The 25,477-nt window shown below is 47.7% G+C and overlaps 1 protein-coding gene across 2 annotated transcripts in view; it reads right to left on the reverse strand.

The window, feature by feature from the left end:
- Window positions 1–7,522: 7,522 nt before the first annotated feature.
- The window catches only part of CUNH10orf71 (chromosome unknown C10orf71 homolog), a 50,021-nt gene continuing 32,066 nt past the window's right edge, over window positions 7,523–25,477 (reverse strand). For both annotated transcript variants that reach the window (XM_029469342.2, XM_021181238.3), the window contains exons 3-5: window positions 16,801–16,894; window positions 16,246–16,368; window positions 7,523–12,589 (exon numbers count right to left, since the gene is read on the reverse strand). In XM_029469342.2, the coding sequence (XP_029325202.1) occupies window positions 8,179–12,414 (4,236 nt within the window). In that variant the 5' untranslated portion in view covers window positions 12,415–12,589; window positions 16,246–16,368; window positions 16,801–16,894 and the 3' untranslated portion in view covers window positions 7,523–8,178. The remainder of the gene's footprint in view (window positions 12,590–16,245; window positions 16,369–16,800; window positions 16,895–25,477) is intronic.

Genomic DNA, 25,477 nt, shown 5'->3' on the forward strand with positions numbered 1-25,477 from the left:
AATGATGCTTTGGGCTCTCCCGAAACTCTGCAGTACCTGATGATGCTCAAACACTCCTCCAGATTTAAATCTGGGTGTGTGGGGAGGGCGGGACTTACCTTTTGGTGTCATTTACATCTGAGATAACCTCCACCCACCCCCTATGGAGCTAAAAGTAGACAGACTCATTTGAATGGGGTGAGGAGGATGAGAAGAAAGCTCCAACCCATTTGCCCGATTCTGACGGCTGGCACCTGGGATCTTCTCAGGAGACATAAAAGTTAAAACTAACCTGCATTAACTTGGCCTCCCCACTTGGCAACCGGGTGTGAGAAATGCCTTAGAAGACTGGATTCTGATACCGAGGTCTCCCGTGGTAATAAACACAAGTCTCAGGCACTTGTAACACTTTCACATAATACAATTTGCCTAATGTCCTCATCAGTCCACCATCACAAAGTCAAATAATTATTTGGTTCTAATTTGGGTTTTGGATATCATCTGGATGTTGGGCAGGCTTTTTGGCCTCCTCCTGTTGGCAGGTATAGATTTCTCATCAAAGACCATTAATAAAGTGTGAGTGCTTACAGGTTACATTGTGGGACATCTGTTCATCATTTTTTTGGGTCATGACCCAATTTCTGGAGTACAGGATGCATGATTATCTAACATAGGGATTAGAGCAGCAGAATGCTTGCTTTGCATTGGGCCTAGGACTTATTTATATGATGTTCTTCCACTGGAAAAAAGTGAGAGCATGGAGTGAGTGCCCATGGCTACTTTCCCAAAAGACTCTTTTACTTAGCTTCAACCCAGCAGTTTAAAAGAAGAATTCTGCCATATTCAGTGAGGTTTTCTGACAGTCCTCCTTGTGGCCCTGTGAGACACTGGGCGATGAAGCAGTAATGCAGAAAGTTTCCTCCCTTCAAAACTGACCACTGAGCAGGCTTTGTAAACACGTTGCATACATTATTATAATGTGTGCACTTTGTGTGAAGTACATAGTGCCTGCAGACTCAAGAAATTAGGTATGACTAGGAATTAGGGCTTATCTCACAGGATAAGGTAGAACATCTTAGGGTACATAGGAAGGAGGAAAGAAAAATCTGTGAACTTAGGACTTATAATGAGCTTAGGGCTCATAAGGAAGAGGTCTGTAGGAATCTGGTGAGCAAAAACTATACCATTAAGATTCATAAGAGATAGATAAGAAAAACATTTTTATGCCCATTTTGTAGGCAGGAGGAGGCTACGAGAGAAAGACACACAGAGATAGATAAGGGAAAGCTTTGAGGACAGGATACACAGAAAACAGACAGGAGGAGGCAGTGAGACCAGGATCCACAAAAAGCAAACTACAGACGTGTGTTTGTAAGGATAGGCGCCAGAGGAAGCACACAGGGAAAGGGTGTAGGTTGAACTCACACAGGAAGTAGCAGAAGGATGTGAGATTAGGACGTATAGGAAGTAAACAAAAGGCTGTCAGGGAGAGGATACAAAAAGGTATAAGAAGAAGGTGGAGTGGAAGAGAGCACCTGCTTACCTGCTGTGGTTTAACAGCATTCCAAAACCCAGAGGCTTAAAAATGACATCACTTGGGGCTGGAGAGAAGGCTCAGCAGCTCAGAGCAATTTCTGCTCCTGCACCAGACCTGGATTTGGTTCCTAACACCCACATTGGATTGTGACTGCCCTAAAGACCTATTCTAGGAGATCTGACCCCTCTTCTGGCCTCATCAGGCACCTGAAGGCATATGGTACACATACATTTATGCAGGCATGCACACACACACACACTTTCAGTAAACAAACGAACAAATGAATCTTAAAAAAAAAACGAATTATTTCAAACCACACCACTTCATCATCTCTAGTGGTTCTGTTAAGTGTGCTTTGAGAAGAATCTCACCGCCTGTTGCTAGAGCAAGGCAGGAGGATTCTTCCCTCTTCCTGTATATGGTCCAAGGCCTCTCAAGGCTGTTTCTCCACAGAGGCTAGTGGACTTCTTTATAGAGTGACCTTGGAGTGTGGACTGTCTTTTTGGCAGCTGAGAGGTTACTGAGGCTCATGGGAGTGGTAGGTAATTTCCCACTTCTAGTAGAGGGGCCAAATATGTAGGGGCATATTTTAACGCTTCAGCAAGAACTCTGCATGTGCAGTGTATAGCCAGTCCAAAAGGGCTCAGGGAAGCTGGTGTTTTAGAGAGCTGCAGGGACAGATAGGTGTCAAGGAGTTCCAATCTTTCTTGAGGTAAGCATGAACTTTCCAGCAATGAACATGAGTGGCCAAAGGATCTATTAGTGTCCCTGATTATGTATGTATGTATGTATGTATGTATGTATGTATGTATGTATGTATGCATGTGCAGACAGCCAACAGTGGACTTGCTATACCATGTGTAATTGACTATATATTCAAAATGTTAAAGGAATTACCATACTGTTATGCTCTAACAGTCTACACATTTGTATTCATCAGCTCTGTGTTGCTGTGACAAAATATTTGCGAGAAATAAGACTTAGGGAAGAAATGTTTATTTCAGCTCATGGCTTTAGAGGTGTCTTCCCATTGCTTTCAAAACTGTGGTGAGACAGATCATGGCAGTAGTAGTTTGTGACAAGAGAAACACTTATCTCATGGAAACCAGGTTGAGGAGAGAGAGAGATGGGAGAAGGATTGGGCCTCAATAGTCCCCTCAAGGCCAATGCTTACAACAATCCAACCCTTCCAACTAGATCTCCTATCCCAAAGTCCTTTCAATTTCACCACAAGCTAGAAACCAATGGCCTTCATCAGATGGCCTTGGGGGATTTCCTGTCTCAAACCCCAACACCATTTCTGTTTCCCCACAATGGAGCACAAGGCTTCCAAGGCCTCCTCTTCTCTCTGCTGCCTTGGTGGTAGTGTAGATGGTTGGCATGGGGTACTATTTCCTTGTGGTTTTGACTTACATTTCCTGATGTTAGTAATGACGAACATTGATCAAAAGGAAAACATGCATCTTCTATAAAAGCAGCATGGCAGACGATGCCAATATGGTAACTGTGGGTGAGGTGGAGTTCCATTGAGATTGTGTTACCCTGTGAAGCAACTCCTTCCTGGTGAAACTACACAGTGGGCCAGATGTGTGCAAGTGAGAGCAGCCGTGGCTTCTACTTGATCAACCTCAGCTGGAGTCCTGTGAGACTCTGACCTGTGGACACTCTCAGTTTTATTCATGGAGAAACAGAGGGCTGGTAAAAGCACAGAGATCCAGACCAGAGTCACTCGGAAGACTCAGGGGTTTAGAAATGAGAAAGAAGAGGTTGGGTTTAAAGTTTCCAGATGCAGAGGAGAATAGAGCCGTGAGCGTGGAGGCAGCAAGGCAGGTGGGGAGGGATCAACCAGGCCATTCCAGAGACATCGTCTGAAGGGAAGAGAAAGGCTGTCACCCAAAGGAGGAATGAGATGGAGAGATGGGAGTCAGGGCTTAGATCCATGAGGACCAATGGGGTAAAAACCAGGGCCATGTGGGCCTAAGCTGAGAAGTGTGCTGAAGTAGCTAAAACAAATGCAAAGTATACTATTGTTTAGCAAAAGAGAAACAATGCTTGATGTGGCTTGTCCCCCAGAGGTTCCTGTGCTTCAAGTTTGGTCCTCATTATTGTGGTATTGAAATGATGGGTGCTTTAAGGGATGGGCCTGATAGGGGACAGTGAGGTTACCAGGGCTTAATGCTGGTCCTGCAGGGACATGCTAGTTTTGTCTAGAAGGATTGTTATAGAAGAGTGAATCTGACCCCTTGTTCTCTTATGTGATGGTTAATCTTGACCGTAGACTTAATGGGATTTATATCACCATGGATACATTTCTGGATGAGGGTATTTCCAGAAAGGTTTAGCTGAAGACCTACCCCGAATTCAAGCAGCGCTTGGGTCCTGGACCGAATAAAAAAAGAAACCTGAGAGCTGAGTACCAGCAACTCTCTCTGCTTCCTGACTGCAGATGCAACAGGACTGGCTGCCTCAGGCTCTCGCCATCACGCCTTCCCTGACATCAAACTTTGAGCCAAAATAAAACTTTCCTTCCTTAAGTTGCTTTTATCATAACAACAAGAGAAGTAGGTCACACCTCTGGTCTCTTGTGCCATGCCCCTTCTGCCTATAGCCTGTTTCTAGTTCCTTTCCTGGTTTCTCCACCATGCTGTTAGTCAGGGACTCTCACCACAATCCTGTCTGGACCTCCTAGCCACCTGACCTCTGAACCAGATAAAACTCTTTCTTTGTAAGGCACACAGCCTCAGGCTTTTCTTAAAGCCTCAGGAAAACAGAATAATACACCCCCCTGCTTGGACATGAAGGTCAGCAGAATTCTTTCTTCAAGTATCTACTTGTGTTGATCAGAATCCTGGGAAGGAAAGACCTCCATCCTAACAGTGCCTCAAGATACCTGGAAGAACAAAGGGGGGGCACTCTACTGTGAGAGCTCTGGAGATAAGACACTGAGGAAGCCTAAACGGAGTTTAATGGTGACAAGCTCTTGTGGTGTGGACCAGAATTGTCTGCTCAGCTTGGCTTTATACCTGCATGTTGTTAAGGACCTACTACATAACAGTTGTGCCTAACTTCATGGTACTGTCTGGGCTGGTATACCTTTTACACATAAGCAATTCAGATTTTCCTTGCGATCTCCTCTTTTATATGCAGATGATCCCCACTTTATTTGCATAAGTCCACTCTGTTTAGACTTCAGCTTTGTATCCCTTACACATAGCTTGGGTTATGGAAAGCTGTTATGATACCTGGATCCTGATACCTTGTCCTAGGAAAGAGAGGTTCTTGGGTTCTGTTGTTTGTTCCAGCCACAGGAGCCAACAATCCCAGCTGCCCATGGTAAGTGGAGGCAGCTCAGGCTGCTGGAGATGATGCTCTCCCACAGCATGTAAACCAGCCTTACTGCCACTCACTCTAACACCAAGTAGGAGGATGGTAAGCTGCCCTTCTGTGTACCAGAAAATGCAGCAGACTGGAAGGCAGGGCCCCACCTCGACTCTGTCCAGGCTCAGCTTCTCAGAACTCACTGTGCAAGTAATCCATTGCCACCTAGGCAAGGCATGATGCACACTGGAATTCTAGGGTTCAAGTCAGCTCTCTGGTGGGAGAGTGCTGACAAGGAGGGGGACTGCATTTATTGCAGTGCCAATTAGGTGATAGGATGTCCACCTAAAGATGAGAGAGGTTCAAGCCCTTGGCACAGGCCTTCCCTGTGAGACTGTTTCCATTGGAGTAAAGGCCAACAGAGGCACCTCTAGGGGGGCTGAGGTCTGTCTCCGCGGGGAGAACACAATACACTATGTAAGCTCTTGGTCATTCTAGCTTAAGAGTTCCAGAACGTTTGAGTGCACCTCCCATGAGACAAAGGAGCTCCAGCTAATAGAAAAATGGCCAGCCTTCTACACAGGAGTTGTAGGCAACATCCACAGTCTCTACAAACTACACCCATTCATATTTCTCACTATTTTCTTATTCAATATAGTGGCAAAAGGAGGGATTTGGGGGCAGCAGTGGGGACAACCAAATGAGTAAAATATCAGTTCAAATGCTGAAGGATATATCAATAAGTTTATCTCCTGAGGCTATAATTTCAGTTCTCACTCTGATTAGAGATAATAATGAATAATTAGCTAAGTCAATGTATTTTGATATGGTATGGCAAATCTCTTGGTATTTGATCAATGTCATCTTTGATAAATAAACCCTGGGAGATGCCTTCTGTCTTCATGGGCCCATGCATACCTTGGATGTCTTGACTTGGCTCAGATGCCATCTGCCCAAGGAAGGCCCCTTTCCTTCTGTGCTGAGTTAGGTGCTCCTCAGAGCTACCCCTAAATTCCTGAACATACGGGATGTTAATTGTCTTCTTTGTCTGTTATACTGGAACGCCAAGTGTGCAGAGACCAAATTTTACCATGACAATTTTGGTGTCCAATTGAAGTGTCTATCATAGTGCAAAGATTTGTAAAAAAGAAGGAGTAAGAGAGGGAAAAAGGAAGGAAAGAAGGCAGGAGAAAAGGAGGGATAGAGGAAGGAAAGAGAGACAGTCAGACAGGCAGGCAGGCAGGCAGAAAGAAAGAAAGAAAGAAAGAAAGAAAGAAAGAAAGAAAGAAAGAAAGAAAGAAAAAGGAAAGAAAGAAGGATGGAAGAAAGAAGGAAAGAAAAGAAAGAAAGGAAAGGAAAGGGAAGGGAAGGAAAGGGAAGGGAAGAGAATAGGAAGGGAAAAGGAAGGGAAGGGAAGGGAAGGAAAAAAAGAAGGGAAAAGGAAGGGAAGGGAAGGGAAGGGAAGGGAAGGGAAGGAAAGGAAAGGAAAGGAAAGGAAAGGAAAGGAAAGGAAAGGAAAGGAAAGGAAAGGAAAGGAAAGGAAAGGAAAGGAAAGGAAAGGAAGAAACAGAGGATAAGTGAGCGTTGTCACCTCCCCTTGACAGGGAGAGGCTGAAAGAGATCACTGGCCAGTGAGCTGGTGGAGACTTACCTTTTATTCCTCAAGCTACCCTCTGAATGCAGAACCACGGATGATTTGCTGTGAGTGAGGACGGGCTTGCTGGGCTCCAGGACTCCATGACATGACCTTCTTCCCAATGTGAGTAGACCCCATCGTCTGCCTGAGCCCCCCTCCTCTACTAAATCCAAGGGGCGTTAACCCTGACCTCCAAACACCCTTCTGATGAGCTTTTGGCGTCTGTTTATAGCTCTGTTAATACTGCCTCCAAGACGGCTTTCCCCAAATTGTTCCAATCATTTCCCCCCTAACAATAGTGAGTGTTGAGCCCCAGACTCTTTGGTTAGGTATTTCTTTTCTAGGGGACTTGAGACTTTCAAAATGAGATTTTTTAAAAATATCCTAGTCAGATGATAATGTAGCAGAGAGGACCCTGGAGGTGACTTGGTGACATCACCCAAGCACATCTGTCTTATCTCTTGTTATTGTCTTGGGGGAGCCATATTTGTGGGGCAAGTGATTTGAACTTCTGACCAGGAGTTCTGGTCTGACAAGTGTAGCCAAATTGAAAGGCATGGGTAAGTGGGAGCCTTTGGGGGTATTTCCATCATGAAATTTAGGAGTGACTTCACTTGCTAGGAAAATAATTAGATATAAAATCCTGAACTCAAATCCTGACTCAGAATATTGCTTCAAATCCTGTTTTTTTAGACATGGTAACCTATGCTCAAACTTCCCATTTCCAGTGTGGATGGCAATCCTGTGAACTGCAGGAGGGTGGTCGTTTGTATCTGGTTCCACCCGTCTTCCCATTTGAGAGGAGGACACAGGAACCAGTCAGTAATGTCTGGCTTGGTTTCCTCAGTTCATCTCATTTGCTGGGCTGAGACCATCATCTGTATCCCCTGCAGGAGCTACAGACCTGGACTGAGAAAGTACAGGGTTGGGGTTGAAGGAGGAAGAGGGTCTTGGCAGCTCTGGGGGAGGGGGGCTGCAGGGTTCATGACCCTTTTTACCTTCTAGTTGAGAACCCACACAGAAGAAAGACAAGAGTCCAGGGACAGGACCACACTGGCAAACTTGTTTCACATTTTAAATGTTAACTTTGGCTTTATCAGAAGATCTTCTTTGGAGACAAAGTTCCCACTACAAGGAAAACCCTCTCCAGCAAGTGATCACTTCTGCAAGATTGCCTTGGGTCTGTTCTTAGCCAGTGCCACCTGAGAGGACCTAAAACTCTGCGGCTATGTGCTATGCTTGACCCCAGTTTGGGTGTGGTGGGATACTTCCCACCTTGCTGCAGGGTTCAGCATTTCTGGGAGCTTCTTTGAGGAGGCCAACCCTTGAGAAGGAGAATCTTAGGATGACTGATGGATGTCCCTTGCCATGTCCACCCCCCCCCCGGGCCCCCACTGCAGGATCAGAGAAGCATTGAGATGACTGGGAAGAGGGGAGTGAATCTTGGCCTTAAGGAGCCCACAGGGGTCCCCAGTTCTTTTTGGACTATAGGGATCTCAAATGGCTAAGTATGAGTTGAAATGTGTGTGTGTGTGTGTGTGTGTGTGTGTGTGTGTGTGTCTGGATAGATGATAGATAGATAGATAGATAGATAGATAGATAGATAGATAGATAGATAGATAGATAGATAGAGACACTGTTGGAGAGGGTCTGTGACTGTAAGCCTTTCTTGTTTGTGAGAGTGGGGGAGGGCAGTCTGCTGCAATTCTCAAGAAACACCCTCGGTGGCAAAGTCCTCTAGGTCATCTGTGGAGATGATACTTAGGCTTGGAGCTTCTGCACTCTCTTCCTCTGGACTATGGGAAGGCCCACGGGGGCACTGGGCAGAGGCATGCTGGGTAGACTCGCCCAGTCGTTCATGGGGAGGCTGCAGTCGAGCGCCCTGGGAACTCTGGGGCCTGTGGCCAGAACCCTGCCTGAGAAAGGTGGGGGCTGCAAGCTGAGAGGAGCAGCGCAGGGGCATCACGGAAGTCACAGGCACTGGTCGGAAGCCAGGGTACAGTAGGTAGGGAGCAGCCAGAGCATCCTGCAGAGGTGGCTCTGAGGAGGCCTCCTCCGAGGATGGGACAGAGACCTTGACATACTTGCCCGTCTCAGGGTCATAGAAAGTCTTGATTTTCACTTGGAGAGGCACATCGAAGACGAAGTATTGTCCTGACTGGGGATCCTGGAGCACCTTCTGGGTGGCGGGGTAAGGGGGAAGAGGCATGAGGGACTGGGGTCCCCAAGGCCGCCTCCCTGTGGGCTCCCAGCCACAGGACACTGAGTGGCGGTGCGTGGGCGGGGGCAGGGAGCGAATGGCAGGGAACCTGGGCCGAGGCCCCTTTCCAGGAGACACAGGCCTTCGCTCTGTCCCCTGAATGTCCTCTGTGAAGGACTTGCCCTCCCAGGCCTCGGTATGCTTCTCCAGCAACTGATCACTCTTCCTCCTCTTGCTTGCCAGCTTCTTCGCCCTGCGCAGGGCCTTCTCGGTCTTGGGCGGGACTGCAGGGGGCTTGCCTGCCGCCTTCTCCAGCAGAGCAGGGGGCTCAGGTTTCTCAGCAGCATCAGCTAGCAAAATGCGTCTCGGAGAGAGGGTCCTGAAATCTGAGGGATCCGAACCTTCAGCTTCCCATGGGAGGCCATGGGTCATGTCCTCCCTCCGAGTTAGCCCCGTAGGACCCGGGCTGGCCCAGGGGCTGGGGCCAGGAGGCTCTTGGCGCTGCCAGTGTTCCCCAGCGGCCTGGGAAGCCTCTTCCCAAATACTGCTGGCTGCGGGAGAGCACGTGCTGCTCTCTCCTAGAGAGCTGGGGTTGGGGGAAGTCTCTGCCTCACTGGGGACCAACCTTCTTCCAAACGGTCCTGCTCTCGGTGCAGACAAAAAGTGGCCTTTGAAACCTTGTTCTTCCCAATAGGTATGTTGTGGCAGCGACGGGGGCGAGTCTTCTAAGTCATCCGGGGGTAAAGCGATCGTGGGGATACGCTGTGGAACCCCCAGTTTCCCCGAGTCTGCTGATCTGCTTTTCTCCTGTGCTAGCCCTTCTTCTGCCGTATCTGGGGATGGTTTCATGCTGTTCCCCTCTTCCACCAGTGGTAGAAAAGAGAAACTCCCCTTCCGGGTTTGCTGAGAAGTCTCATCCTGGGCTGCGGTGTGTACTGGGTCCTCCTGCACGTCCTCACACACCACACACCTGAGCTGTGTGCCCGGCACGTTATTGGAGAGTGGGGTGTTAGGCATTTCTTGGCTTTCTGAAGCACTAAGACCACCAGCATCTTCGCCCCACAGTTGCTTTGGCAATTCATTCTCTTTGTGTCCACTGCTCAGTGAGTCCTCTGAGGAGACTGTCCTCAGGAGAGGCAGAATAATAGGCCTTATCACTGGGGTGGCCCTGAGTGTGTTGTCTTTAATTGGGAACAGTCTGTGCTTGTTGGTAGAGGCTGGCAAGGGGGTTGGGTCCTTGGCGTGTGTATGAGCTGTGTCCTTATCAGCCCCCATCCACGAGCCTCTGTCACTGACGTCCTCCGTGGATGCTTTCCTGGGTCTTCCTCCTGAAACACCTTGTGCTTTTCTTTGTATTTCCTCCTGTCTGTGCTCATCCACACCTCTGTGTTCATTACGTGAGGCACATTGCTGTGACTCTTCTTTCTCCACCAACGTCTCCTTCTCGTCCTTCTGCTTGTCACCTGCACTCACATGACTCTTCCTGTCTTCCCGGGGGCCTTCTGTAAACCACACCTTCTGCTGATCTTCAAAAGAAGCAAAGGATTGGTCTGAAGAGCTGGTGCTGAATTTAGCCTTTGTTTGGCGGCATGGAGTGAAATCAGACTGGCTGTCGCTGTAAAACACATCCTCTTCCTCAGGGGAAAGGGGTCCTGGGGAGAACTTCTGGTTCAAGGGTAGACTCTGGAACCCCGTTTCTCGCTCAGTCTCTGTCTCCTGGGAGACGGATCTCGAGAGCCCATTCTCTAGCTGGTGGGGCTTCATTTCCGCCATAGCCGGTCCCATTTCAGACTCCCTGTTGAAGAGTTTCAGGGAGAGATGTTTCCGGGGAAGGTTTTCCCTGGAGTCTGGATGCCCGCCACCCTTGGAGGGATCCTGCTCTGACTCTCCGTTGGCTTCTTCCTTCTCATTACTGCTTTCTTCAGCTTCTCCATTGACACAGAAGTGGGTTTGGGAGCTAGCTGAAGGTGAACTGAGGGTCGGGTGGCTGTCTGCAAAGGATTCGCTAGAGTTGATAGCAGGATCCTTCTGCGTACTGCTGTGCAAAACACCAGGGACATTATCTGGCAAGAGCTCTGTGGGAGGGTTTTCTTCAAGCCCATTGGGAAGGGTGACCCCATTGCTCAGAGGTTCTTGCTTGCTATCAAGTTTACCTCTGGTTTTCTCATCAAAGCCTTTTAAGAGAGGCAAGGGACTGTATGTACTCTTGACACGTTTCCGAACATCTTTTAGGTTGAACAGCAGGCTGGGTGCTTTGGATTTGTAGCTATCCCGAGACTGAGCCTCACTGGACTCCTTCTCCTGGTATCCATTTAGCTGTCCTGGAGGGGATGGGCTTATTTCCACTGGTTGGGTGTCTGAAGTTTCCAGGACATGCTTTGTAGATATAATTGGGGTGAGGAGTTTGCTGATGTTAAAGGGGGGATTGTAATGGTCACTGGACTCTTCTGGCATGTCTAGAACACCGTTTTCTGGAAGTTGACCCTGAGGGTTAAGCTTTGAATACAGAGGTAGACCTCTCCTATTGGGCTGTTTCTTGTCTTCCAAAGCATCAGGTGGACCATCTGTCCCTCCTTTGCCAGTCTTTGGCTTCCTCCATGGGGCCTGACTCCGCTTCATCTGAGGGTCAATCTGTGAAGCATTTCCCTCTACAGGGAATAGCTGGGATCCTGGATCCCTGGCACCCCAGGCTCCAGATGTGGATTGGATCCCTGACGGTGACCTGTTCTCTTCCTGGGCACAGTTAGCTTGGCCCTGGTAGGGGGAGACTTTGGACTCTGCAGAGTAGGGCTCCTTTAGCAAAGGCATGTCTTCATAATGTTTGGGGGCTTTGCTTTCGGGGGTGGTTTCAGCAATGTCCTTTCTCTCCCGGAGCTTTGGTTGGTGGGTGTTCCACGACTCAAAGGCACTGTTTTCACTGTGCAGAAAAGTCCTCCTTGGAATCCACTCCTTCCCTCTTCCTGGCTCAGCTGTGGCTGGCTTGAGAGGTGGAGAGGGATACCTTGGCTCAAATGAGCCAGCCACATGGTCAGGTGTCCGGAGGAGGCTGTCTGAGCTGTGAGAGGCTATTTCTGGGTTCTTGGGAGACTCTTGTTCTCCAGGAGCCCTGCCAGGCTGGTGGCTGCCCTGATGGGTGTTGGAGACTTCAGCAGGCACCCTCCTGACAGTCAGAAAGGCCGAATCAAAGCAGAAGTTGACACCACTTTCTGGGGGATGTGCAAACTTGGGGGTACTTTTGAGAGCCGGAGGCTTGCTGGGAGGAGGCCGGCTGTCACAAGATTGAGTCTCTGTCCTGTCAAAGGATCTAATAAGTGATGAGACTTTGGAGATGGGCTTGCTGCTGCTCCTCAGGCCTGAAATGGGCACCTCCAGTCTCCTCTGGACTGGGGTTGGCAGAGGACTGTTTTTGGGGTACTTTTCTTCCCCCTGAACGTACTTGGGTTGCTGTTGGAAGGTGGCTGCCCAGCCAGAATGCTCTGTGCCTTGAGATGGAAGCTGGCTCCAAATCCCACTTTTCCTGTTGGCATGGCCCACTGTTTCCTGGTGAAAAGTCCCTGACACCTGGCTGGTGACATCTGGGGACAGGGCCAGGTCAGAGTCATGGAAGGATGTGTCCTCCGAGATGCACAGACTCCGGAATGCCCTGTCTGTGAGGTTGCTCACTTCCCTGTCTGCTTCATCCAGCACACTGCCGATGCTGGAGGTATCACTGAACCCGTCTGTGCATTTTTTGTTTCCTTGCATCGTCTGTCAGCTTCCGTAGGACTGTCTCCGTCAGCTTCTGTTTAGACGTGTCTGTCAGCTGTTAGGTGCAGCTCCGTGAGATGCTGGTGAGGGTTAAGAGAAACCCACCTGTCCCAAGGTGGGGCTTTGAGATGACCAGTTAGTTACAATGGCAACTGGATGTTCTTTTTTCTCTCTGTAAATGGAAGAGGTACGTGGTATGAATAGGATACCCAGCTTAATTAATCTACACAACTGTCAGTCTTAAATGGATAACTGTGTGTATCTGTAGTGAACTTCATGTGTCAACTTCAAGTGCACTATTTCTGGTTAGTAGTTCATTGTCATGACAGTATTTCTTGGATGTGATTAGCCTTAAAAAAGTAGACTTCAGGCAAAGCAGATTATCTTGTGTCATTCAGTGAATACCATCTAAGCAGTTCAAGGCCTTGAGAGGAAAGATGATTGAGGGGATAAGGCCAAAATGGCTGAGTGTGACTACATCAAACTAAAAGGCTTCTATGTAGCAAAGGAAATCATCACCAGGATAAGAAGGCAACTGTGTATCCTGTAAAGAATCAACATCTAAAGCATGTAAGGAATGCCTATTTAATGGTGAATAGGTATAGCAAGGCCTGCTCAGCGGCACTAATTATCTGGGAAGCATAAGTTAAAATCATAGTGAGGATGGGGGCTTGTGTTAGGTTAACTACTAAAAAACCAGCCAACAATGACGCAAAGAGGTGTGTGGGGAGACAGCGCAGGTGGTAAAGTTCATACTGGCAAGGCTGCTGACCTGAGCTTAGTCCCAGGACCCACACGGTGAAAGAAGAGAACCATCTCTCACTAGCTAGCCTCTGACCCCCCTACTCAAAATCATGGCACGTGTATATCTATACACACAGCCCAGAAAAGAAATAACATGAAAAATAAAGTGATGAAGGGAAAGAAAGCCAATTCCCACGGCTATTAAAAGTGTAAATTAGGGGCTGGAGTGATGGCTCAGTGGTTAGAGTATAGTCATTCTAACAGGAGAACAGAGCCTGAGTTTCCAGTACCTACAGGGCATCTCACAACTGTCTGTAACTCCTGTTCTAAGGATCTGATGACCTCTTCTGACCTCTGCAGGCACCAGGCATACCTGTGATGTACATACAGGCAAAGCCCTCATACACATAAAATAAAATAAGTACATTAAGATGTGTTAGTCCCAATCACAAAAGAACTCACATGACATGTACTCACTGATAAGTGGATATTAGCCCAGAAACTTAGAGTACCCAAGATACAAGATACAATCTGCAAAACACATGAAACTCAAGAAGAATGAAGACCAAAATGTGGACACTTTGCCCCTTCTTAGAATTGGGAACAAAACACCCATGGAAGGAGTTACAGAGACAAAATTTGGAGCTGGGACGAAAGGATGGACCATCTAGAGACTGCCATACCTGGGGATCCATCCCATAATCAGCCTCCAAACACTGACACCATTGCATACACTAGCAAGATTTTGCTGAAAGGACCCAGATATAGCTGTCTCTTGTGAGGCTATGCCAGGGCCTAGCAAACACAGAAGTGGATGCTCACAGTCAGCTATTGGATGGATCACAGGGCCCCCAATGGAGGAGCTAGAGAAAGTATACAAGGAGCTAAAGGGGTCTGCAATCCTATAGGTGGAACAACAATATGAACTAACCAGTACCCCACCCCCACCCCGCCAGAGCTCGTGTTTCTAGCTGCATATGTATCAGAAGATGGCCTAGTCGGCCATCATTGGAAAGAGAGGCCCATTGGTCTTGCAAACTTTATATGCCTCAGTACAGGGGAACACCAGGGTCAAGAAGTGGAAGTGGGGGGAGGGAGGGGAGGGGAGTGGGGAGGAGAAGGGGGGAGGGTATGGGGGGACTTTTGGGATATTATTGGAAATGTAAATAAAGAAAATACCTAAAAAAAAAAGATGTGAGTTAGTCTTTATAAGCATCATAATCATTACAGTGAAAGAGTTCCTCAATACAGCCAAGTGTGTATAGCCAGTGTGATGCAGCCAGGGCCTACAGAGACACGGCTCTCTCTGGGCAACACTATTATCAACAGACTAAACATGGAAGCAGCCTAAATATTCACGGACACGTGAATGAATAGGGAAACATGGCACACACACACATTAGAACATTGTGCATGCTTAAAAACAAAGGAAGGCCTGATGTTAGTGACCACAGAGCTGAAGCTAGAGGACATTGTGCTAAGTGTGAGAAACCAGGCACAGAAGAATGAATAAGTGATGGGATACCATTTATGTGAGGAATCTAAAAAAATCAAATTCCTAGGAACAAAACAGAATGGAAAGCAAAGTTTTAATTATTTATTTCTTCTTCTTCTTTCTTCTTTTTTGTGTGTAAGCATGTAGATGCCACCATGTATGTGTGGGCACAAGAAGTCAAGCTTTCAGGAGTCTGTTCTCTCCTTCAATCACACGAGTACAGGGCGTCAAGCTCAGGCTGTCAGTCAGGCTTTGTGACAAATGCCTTTACCTACTGAGCCATCTTGTCAGCCCCTAAAGTTTTGATTCTTTTCATGAGAATAAGGCCCAGAGCTGTCCTGTGGAGAATGGTGCCTGTAGTAAACCATGCTGACTTTAGAAATGTGCTGGGGTTAGTTCTGAGGTGGTGTGTCTATCATTTGGAGTCTTATTGCTTTTGTTCTGCAGAGCCTAACGTTCAGGTGGGTTATGTTTGCAGAGTCCTTCTCTGACCTTCCATTGGGCTGTCCCTTCTTAGTCTCATTGCTTCCTTGTTCCTCGTGCACATGTTATATATACGGTGTGCACCTGGAGCTTAGGCGCACGGGGCAGTCTGTTCACAGGTTGCCACTCATCTCAGAGCCCCACCCAGAAGATGCTCCTCCCTCCTGCCTCATTCCTGCAAAGGTGCAGCGGCTCCTCCCTGGGCTCCAGAAGCGTCGTCACTGCACACTGCTATCAGGAGACTGGCTTCCATTCTTTCTGAGTGATCCCATGATCCCTGGCTCTCCCCTTATCCTGCCTGTTCCTCAGCTAAACCACTCTTCACATTCTCTTCTTTAAAAGCTTTGGTGAAATAGACGTGATATAAAGTTTTCCGTCTTAACTACATCGAGCACACACTTGGGGTAACAATCCTATTGCTATCCCTTTCCAGCGCGGTTCAAGCTTATAAAAGTGACACTCTGTCCATAAAGTGCCATCTCTCTGGTCATCTCTCTCCTATTTCCCACCTTCTCTATCTTACTTGCTTTTTTCTGATTTGTTTCTTTGAGATGAGAGGGCTGTGTAAGCTTACGACTGGCCATCCTCCTGCCACTGCTGCCCAGCACTAAGCTTGCAGAGATACGTCTTCATAATTTTATGGTGCTGGGCTTTGCTCTGCCACCTACCGAATCTCCCAGCCCTCAGTTCTGCTTTGTAATCTTGCAGTATTTTGTCCTTTTGTTTCTGGATCACCTTGTTTATTGTAATACCCCTGAGCTTTATGTAATAGTCAAGGTGCCTGCTGAACTCCTCAGACTGTGCGTGACTAGGGACAAGCATCCATTGCAGTTTGTCCTGTAGATGCTCAGGCGCTGACACATGCTAGGGAGTTCTCAGTAGGAGAGCTCTCAGGGTGCTCTCCACGAACTTCAGCCTCTACTCTGAGCACCATATTCTGTTTTTTTTGAGACCAGTTCTCATATAGCCCAGAATGACCTTGAACCTCTTGTCTGCACCCAACAAGTGCTGGGATTACCGGCATGTACTAACACAGGTGTCACGAGTCTCCTTCTCACAGGGAACCATTTTCTTGTGTATGTTCAGGTTCTTTCACGTAACCTTACCTGATCTTGGGTTCAGTGTGGTTCCACACAGACAGGGGAGATGCTCACTGATGCTCAGGAAAAACCCACATGGCTTCTGCCCACCAGCTTTATTCAGAGGATTTCTTCAATTCTGGATGATCCCTGGAGTCAAATGGGATAGTCATTGCGCTGGCTGCAATCCTGCCCTCCCCAGCAGTACCTTTGGCCCATTTGTAAACTGCAGAAGGTATTTCCTGATGCCGACTTTTGAGTTGGCTCCACAGGGCTCTGATTTGGACCTGGAATCCCCCTCCCCCAATCTCCAGTTTGAAACTACTGGAAGATGTTAAAAACTGAGAGAAGGTGTGGTCTAGCCGGAAGCCAGTAGGCTGAGCCGGTGGCCCTCCTCCACCCTGCTAACAGGCTGCAGTGAAGTGAGCCACTACCTTCCCTACCTACTCTCCATGACATTCTTCTCTACAGTGTTAAATCCATGGAACCAACACTCAAATGAGCCAAAACGGGCTTTTTTCTTCTTGAGTCAATCATCTCTGGTGTTTGCTATGGTGATGGAATGCCGACTCACACACCTACCTGTTACGGCAGTGGGGCTGCAGGGGCCTGGCTTTTAGGATCTGTGTTTTTCAAACATATTTGCGTGCTGAGATTTGCTGTCATCACTGCCCATCTAGAATGAAGAGGAAAATATGTTTTCGGTGAAACAAGAGGCAGAACCTTAATAGAAAAACTGTCTTCAAGTGTCAATAGTACAGCTTATAAGGTAGTTGGCTGACAATCCTTTATATTTACATTAAAATGCATTGAAATCTAAATATAGATACTTTTTGGTAAAAAAAAAATAACAATATAAAGTTAATGTATATTCTTCCCAAAATCCATGAACTTGCTGGTGGTCTAAGTAATCTCTATGAACTCCTGGTAAGCCTACGAGGGATTTCTGATAGGAGTGAACCAGTTCTGAACCTCTTCTTTCCTAGTAAAATCTGGGCAAAGGTCCTTTCCCAACTAAGTTGGTAACTTAGTTTTTGCAGTAAAGGGACATAGAACAGCCAATTCAAGTCCACTCAGCAGACAGCTGGAGTGTTCGATTTATTGTTGGCAGGAGGTGTGAGTATCTATTCTGACAGCTAAAAGAACCCCAAAGCTGCCCAGGAGGGTTTCCAGAGCGCTCAGGATGAAGGTAAACTAATTAAAATAAAGCCACTGTGCAAAGCTTAAAGGCAGACCCTTGGGGCTTCCTCCAGACCTTCTCCAGACTGTAGCTCCTGGATATTAATCTAGCCTAAGCTAGTTTATTAATAATATTAATAATCATAATAACTCAAATTTGGGGAGCATATTTCTTTAGAGAATCAGAGAGGCACTTTGTGTGTACTGCCATACGGCGAGGCCCATCTCGACTCCCCAGCTGGCTTTGATGGGTCTCTTTCCTGTTCCCACCGCATGCTGCCGTTGCTTTTCCCAGAGCACACTGTGCTGTGACAGATCAGATATCAGGATCCATATGTTCTACAAATTGATGATTGATTCTTTCACAAGCTAGAAGGTTCTTTGAACCTGGAAAGAGGATATTATATGTTTGCATGCTGCGCACACCAACACGGATGTGGCAACACTTTCAACTGAGTATCATGATTTAGACCCTAACCCAAGCAAACCAAGGCATGCACACATGCAAATGGTTGAAAGAGCAAGATGATAGGGAGTTTGGTGACAAAGGGACTTGACTTTAGGCCCCAAGAGCATCTGAAAAGATTGGATTGACTAGTTTACATCACTAAATAAAATTCATTGCATGGCCAGCAACTCCTCTGAAGCACAGCAGGGAGTAGTTCAAGCCAGCTACTGCGGTACATAGACACGGCCTAGGCAAGAATGACATGGTGGCACTTATTGTCGGTATGTGGAGGCCCTGCCATTCTGTGCTCAGACCTCTCCCGACTCACCTGCCTCATAGGCTCATTGTCCTGGCTGCTGGGATGGTCTCCACTGGCCACCATGGCAGCACCTTGTTCATTCCTAGGAGCCGTTTGAAAGAAGCCCATCTAGGCTCATGAGTCCTCTGGCACATTATTGGGGTGACAGGACATACTGTGCAGGGCTGAGCCATGTGAGAATAGGAGCTGATGCGTGCATGGGGGACATAGTGAACATGTACCTGGGGTGGGGTGAATTTCTCCACGGGATCCCAACCTTTCAAAGTAGTTGTTTCCCTACACGCTTCCTGTCTCCCGAGGAGAACCTTATCTCACAGGCTTTGCTGTTGGCTTTTGTTTGTTGCTCCTGGATGAATCTTCCAAGGGTCTGGGACTGCTGGTCTGACTGAATTTCTGGCTACACTTAAGACTGCTGACTTCCTGCCAGTTCCCTTGGCTCCTTGTCCTGCTCGGGTCCACTTTTTGCCTTCCCTTCCTTTCTGTAGTGTTTCTTCTGCTTTTAGATAAGGGTTCTCTCCTTGCTCTGTAACATGGACATAGACATAACCCACCTGCCTGGGAGGGATAAATAAATTCTAACGAGGCACCTGCTCCCCTCTTTGGCTATCAGACTATCAAAAGAATGGACCTCAAGTTTTTTTCAGGCATCTTATGTGGGAAGAGGAAATGGCTGAAGGCCTGGGGCCACCCTGAGGAGGAACTTGTCTCCTGGAGAAAGATTTTATGACTTATCAGACGGTCTTGCAGAAGAGACTTGGGGCTGAAGCCATGGAGGGCTGGGACCACGCCTGGCCACACTGTTCAGCCATACACATCTCTTGCTTTCTGTTGAAACTATCCTCATGCCAGGACACTCTAAGACCGAGTTGGGGAAGTTGCCGGGTATCTTTGTTCCCTTTCCCAATGTGCAACATTGGATAAAACTCCCTTTTCTGCTTTCCACTATTAATGTGGTTCCTTGGATTGGCTTATTGGGGATGGATAACTGAACTTGGCTCACTGGGACACAGGGTATGACCCCTGAAGCCTGGTAACTGTGACTTTGTTCACATCTGAGCATCTATATGTTGGGAGCCATTAACACAACACAATTGTCCTGATCTCTGAATTGGGCCTCTCCCCCCAGAAGAAAAGGGGGTCAAAAGCGGGCCACTTCCGAGAACAACCACAGGATGTTCCAGCCCTAAGTCAATGCCAGATGTCCTGACCACACCCTGATACCACCAAGTTCCTGCTTCCCCATGTAACTGCCTAAAGAATGTGCAATTCTATTGCCCCACCCCTCCCACTGTTAAGTACCTGTACTTTCCCTTTTGCATGTGCAATTCTACTGCTTCATCCTTCCTGCTGAAAGGCACTTCCCCTTTTGCTTGTGCATTTAAACCTTGGGCCTGGCTAATACATTGGGACCTTGATGCCACTCAGAATGTTTCCGTGTCGTTATTCTCAGAAGGTTCTCGTCTCTCTCTATCCCCCCATTTGGTTCTTAGGAGAAGGTCCCCTCGAGACCCTCGAATAACTGGACATGCTGAACGGGTCATCTATATCCCAGACTGTATCCAGGCCCAGATGCATGTCTGACCCCAACCCAAAGCTCTAGCCACCTACCAGCCAGCTCCAAACCTGTGGCTCTCTCCCTCCAAACTCACATGTGTTTTGAAAGCATCTAGGTGCTGTCTCTGGGAATTCCACTAACTTCAGAAACACAAGCAACTCCCCTCTCTTCTTCTTCCAGAGTCCCCCATTTTCTCCATTTCTTAGGCCTGAGATGTGTGTGTGTGTGCAGGTGTGTGCTTGCCACAGAGCCCATGTGGCAATCAGAGGGCAATCCCAGGAATCACTTCTTCCTCTCACTTTGTTTGAAGGGTTGGGTCTCTTGTTTGCCACTTGTACTGTGTGTACCAGACTGGCTGTCCTGGGAATTTCTTGGGATTTTATCTCTACCTCCCATCTTACTGTAGGTACACTGGAATTACAGTCACGTGGGGCCTAGGGACTTGAACTCAGATCCTCCTTACCCGTTGCTCTAGAGCCTCAACCCCTGAGACTCATTTTAAAGATCTCTTGAGCCCATTTGCTACTATCTATCTCCATGCTACTCCCTGACACCAGGTCCTATCATGGTTCTTGTGGGCTACTGCAGGAGACAGGAGATAGTCCTACCCTCTACCCAGCCTCTAGAAATAAAGTCACATATGTCAGTCTCTTGTTTAGTACCCTCAGTGGCTTTCAAGTTTCCAAGAATACTCATGTTGGATTATCCATCCCGCATGGCCTTTCCTCTTCGTCAGCGTACAAGGCTCTACCCTGAGGGCTTCACTTTCTGATCCTGGAATTATTTTCTTCCATCTTGCGCCTGCTACCTGGTTAGCTCATGCACGTGCTTCGGAGCCCTGGATTATTTACAGTCCCAACAAAGAATCAGCTTCTCGAGGCCATTTCATGCTGCCCATTATATCAGCAGTTCTCAACCTGTGGGTCTCCACCCACGTCTTTGGGGTCCAAGGACCCTTTCACAGGGGTTTCATATCAGATATCCTGCATATCCGATATTTACATTATAATTCATAACAGTAGAAAAATTATAGTTATGAAATAGCAATGAAAATAATTTTATGGTCAGGGGTCACCACAACTTGAGGAACTGTATTAAAGGGTCGCAGCATTGGGAAGGTTGAGAACCACTGCGTTACATACTTCTGTGACAGGCTCTGATTATCTCTGTCACAACGCTGTCCTACCTGCAACTGCTGGCTCTCATGACTTGATATTTAACATGTGTCTGTCCTGGCAGCCTGTGTGCTTCACTACTCCTGCATCTCACATGCTTCCCAAACTGTCTTCCTCACATCCACAGCACAAGCTGTCTGTTACACAATGGACAAATCTCACACTCCACCATGACTCTGCTCATCCAATCTACTTGGACAGATTTCTTTCCATCCCTGATAAGCCTAGAATCACAGACGCCTCAAAGAGTTCCAAATTAGATGATTTTTATATTCAAGTGGGTTTTATTGATTTATTTTTTGATTCCAAGCTTCTGGGCATACAAAGTTAACTTTTGGTCAAAGCTGGGAGGTGGGCTGGTGAGATGGCTCAGTGGGTAAGAGCACCCGACTGCTCTTCCAAAGGTCCAGAGTTCAAATCCCAGCAACCACATGGTGGCTCACAACCACCCGAAATGAGATCTGACGCCCTCTTCTGGTGTGTCTGAAGACAGCTATAGTGTACTTACAAATAATAAATAAATAAATAAATCTTTAAAAAAAAAAAAAGCTGGGAGGTTAACTGAGTTATTCTTAGAGCTCACTCACAGGGTGGCTGGGATCCAGGCACTCATTTACAATGTATAGGTCAGAATTAAGTTCAGGGAGAACTCAGAGAAAACACACAAACTCACTAACTCTCTGCTCCCAGTGCTCCGAGCTGGGGTAGCTTTGATGTCCTTGGAGAGGCCAGTGTCTGGTAACTCCCTTTGAATCCACTTGACAGCCACATTGCTGATGGTCATCGAGTGATACCAATATAATGGTGGGTATCAGAATACACAGTGGGTTATCTGCATTGCATGCCACAGTCAACCCTAAAGAACTCCAAAGATACATGCGTTTAGCAAATTGTATCTTATATCTTGGGTATCCTAAGTTTCTGGGCTAATATCCACTTATCAGTGAGTACATATTGTGTGAGTTCCTTTGTGATTGTGTTACCTCACTCAGGATGATGCCCTCCAGGTCCATCCATTTGCCTAGGAATTTCATAAATTCATTCTTTTTAATAGCTGAGTAGTACTCCATTGTGTAAATGTACCACATTTTCTGTATCCATTCCTCTGTTGAGGGGCATCTGGGTTCTTTCCAGCTTCTGGCTATTATAAATAAGGCTGCTATGAACATAGTGGAGCATGTGTCCTTCTTACCGGTTGGGACATCTTCTGGATATATGCCCAGGAGAGGTATTGCTGGATCCTCCGGTAGTACTATGTCCAATTTTCTAAGGAACTGCCAGACTGATTTCCAGAGTGGTTGTACAAGCTTGCAATCCCACCAACAATGGAGGAGTGTTCCTCTTTCTCCACATCCTCGCCAGCATCTGCTGTCACCTGAATTTTTGATCTTAGCCATTCTGACTGGTGTGAGGTGGAATCTCAGGGTTGTTTTGGTTTGCATTTCCCTGATGATTAAGGATGTTGAACATTTTTTCAGGCTCCCAATGGAGGAGCTAGGGAAAGTACCCAAGGAGCTGAAGGGATCTGCAACCCTATAGGTGGAACAACATTATGAACTAACCAGTACCCCGGAGCTCTTGACTCTAGCTGCATATGTATCAGAAGATGGCCTAGTCGGCCATCACTGGAAAGAGAGGCCCATTGGACACTCGGACTTTGTGTGCCCCAGTGCAGGGGAGCGCCAGGGCCAAAAAAAGTGGGAATGGGTGGATAGGGAAGTGGGGGGGAGGGTATGGGGGACTTTTGGGATAGCATTGGAGGTGTAATTGAGGAAAATAAGTAATAAAAAATATTGAAAATAAAAAAAAATTAAAAAAAAAGAACTCCAGAGAACACTGGGGGTCCCAGTTAGACAATGGCACACTGTGGACACCATTGTGGGGCTGGTGAGTGATGCACTAAGTCAGATGGAGAGAAGCACACTTGGGGTATTGTGCCTTTTCCTTTTGGAAAGTTGTCTCTTTGAATAAGAACATATCAAAGAAGCCAAATGTGAGAGTGCATACTGGACCAGCCCTTTCTCTAGCTGAGCACTAAGATGCACATCTCGGGCATGGTGCATCATAAGTGTGGGATGCTCTCACCTTGTTTCAGGGTAAGCTGTCATTGCACTTCTGTATCCTGCCAGACCCCATGCACACTCAGGATGAGTGTGACTTCCCCCGCTCTGTGCCTCTGACTGCCCTAGCCTGCCACCCACTGGCTGAGGGATCTGCAGACATGTCCTAACCAGGTTCATCTGAGTGGTGGTCCCTCTGCAGAGAATGCCTCTCTTTGTCCCTGCACAACCTCTTGCCATGCCCCCATCTGGATTACTCACTGTAGACTCCATTTCTCTTATGTGACATGTTTTGCTCCATCCCATATTTCCTGTTTGAATCTTCTTCTCCAACATTTGGAGATCTTTGGAGTGAGGCCAATTTGCCTACATTCTCTTTACCCTGTGCCTGTGCCTGCTTGCCTCGTGCAAAAGCTGTCAGCTGCTGTGGTGAGAGCATGTCTGTGCTGACAAGCGTCCTGGAGGGTGTAGTGCACAGATAGGGGGCAGGCTGAGAGCTCACATACCTCATGCTCTCTCTCTGTCCCTCAGGGATCAGGCCAGCTGCTAACCCAGGCCTGAGAGGGCCACACAGTCCAGCCTCAGCTATGCCCTGACCTCCCCACATTCCAGATGGAAACACCAGAGGTGCCAGGTGTGGAGACTTGTGTGTGTCCACCTTTAGTTCCAGAAGCTCCACCTACAGCCAGCCACTTTTTCACACCCCACAATGACGAGTACAACTGTCCCACCAATCAGAGCCCTGATGGATGACTCCAGGTTGGGGTCCCAGCTTGCATGTCATCACTCATACACATTGTCAATGTCACTTCTGCGATGAGACATCAGTGCCTCAGAGAGGCAGTGCAGACATTCTGTGCCTCCCAGTTGATGGGTGATAGGGCTAGGCTAGGCACCCAGGCCATGTGACTCTGGGATCCACACAGAGCAGGGGACACAGTAGGAGACCTGACAGTCCTAGGCTGGTCAGAACAAGCAGATAAAAGTCTGAGATGACTGGCAAAATGCAGATTTCAGACAGTGAGTCACCACCCTGTAAATTACAAGTATATTAAGGTGGAAAATGTTTATACCAAAAGTTACTCTGAATTTTGAATTCCACTGCCCTCTTGGTATTTCAGTCTGGCTCTTGGAGTCTTACAACGCATAGAACCCAAAGTAGATTACAGTCAGAGGAAGCCAGCACTGTATACATCCCAAGATGACACAGAGCATGGTACACTCCTGCACATCACCTTGTGGCTCTTGGCAATCTTTCGCACCCCGTATCTTGCTTGATTCTCATGACTGTTTTGAGGAGGGTTGAGCAGAGCCTCATCACCATTTTATAGGTGGAGAAAGAAGGCACAGAGAGGTGCAGAATACTGCCTAGTATAACACAGCATGTAAAGAAAAGGAAGAATTTGGGATGCCATTCAGCCCCAGTCACCACCTGACTCCTCTGTGTTTTCTACAGCAAGAAACTCAGAAGATGGGGCTCAGGGTCTAGTGGCTGCATCCGGGGGTACTTCCTTGCTACTCTCGGCTCCTAGGTGAGACTCGGGGAAGAACTGAGGGTGTAGGTGGAGAAAAGGAGGCAGCTCATTTCACATTCCTGGCCATCTCAGCTTCCTTCATGGGAGCCACAATGGCTGTTATGGCTGGGAGCATGGGTCCCTCTGTTTGAAGAAGACTCCGTGCTATGGAACCACGGGGCTGACTTCTGTCCAGCTGGGGCTGACTCCTTTGGCCCAGAGCCTGCTCTCAGCTGCCCGGCGTGGTACTGATGTCTTCTGTTCCCCAGGCTTGCTGCTTGCCACAGGAGGCCTCTGGGGTTTGTTCTACCACTGGTTTGACCACTTGCCTGTGGTGTGGTTTCCAAGTCCAACATCTTTGGGAGGATGTAATCGCCTTAATTGAATGGTATTTTCCGTTCTTAGTGAGGGGAAGCAGGAAGACAGAAGACATGACAGGTTAACTTTATCACACCCAGAAGGCTCTGGGAAATTGGAATTGATTCCTCTTGCTGGGCTTTTGGGGTGCTATTTGGAGGAATTGGTTCATGCATACCACAAGGAGCCATTTAGAGGAGTGAGTCATGACAGTTCGCTCATTTGTCCCCAGCTCAGAAGCCTTATTCCAGCCTAAGTGAATACAGCGCCTCCGCCAGCCCAGCCCAGCCCCTCACTCTGGGCCATGACTTGCTGCTCATCCATTGGCCAGGCTCTTGCATTCTCTGTGCAATGCCTGTCAGCCCTGCGGCTTCAGAGGTCCTTGTCTATGCTTTATACTTCTGGAGGGGATGGTCCTAGTTGGCTTGGCTTTTAGAGCAGAAATACCAAATGGATGGTTTAAGCACCAACACTGATGCTCTTATGTCTGGGAAGTTCAGGCTGAAGGTGATGAAGACATGTGATTTGGTGAGTGCTATATCCACTCCAGTAGTGACAAGTGCGACAGGCCCCGAAAACCTGGGCACTGTCCCGAGACGAAAAGTTCACGGAAACTTAGTCTCCTGGAATCATGGCATCCTGTATAAAGAAT

This window comes from Mus caroli, unplaced genomic scaffold, assembly GCF_978045245.1.
Source record: "Mus caroli unplaced genomic scaffold, Mus_caroli_1 scaffold_12, whole genome shotgun sequence".
NCBI lineage: Eukaryota > Metazoa > Chordata > Mammalia > Rodentia > Muridae > Mus > Mus caroli.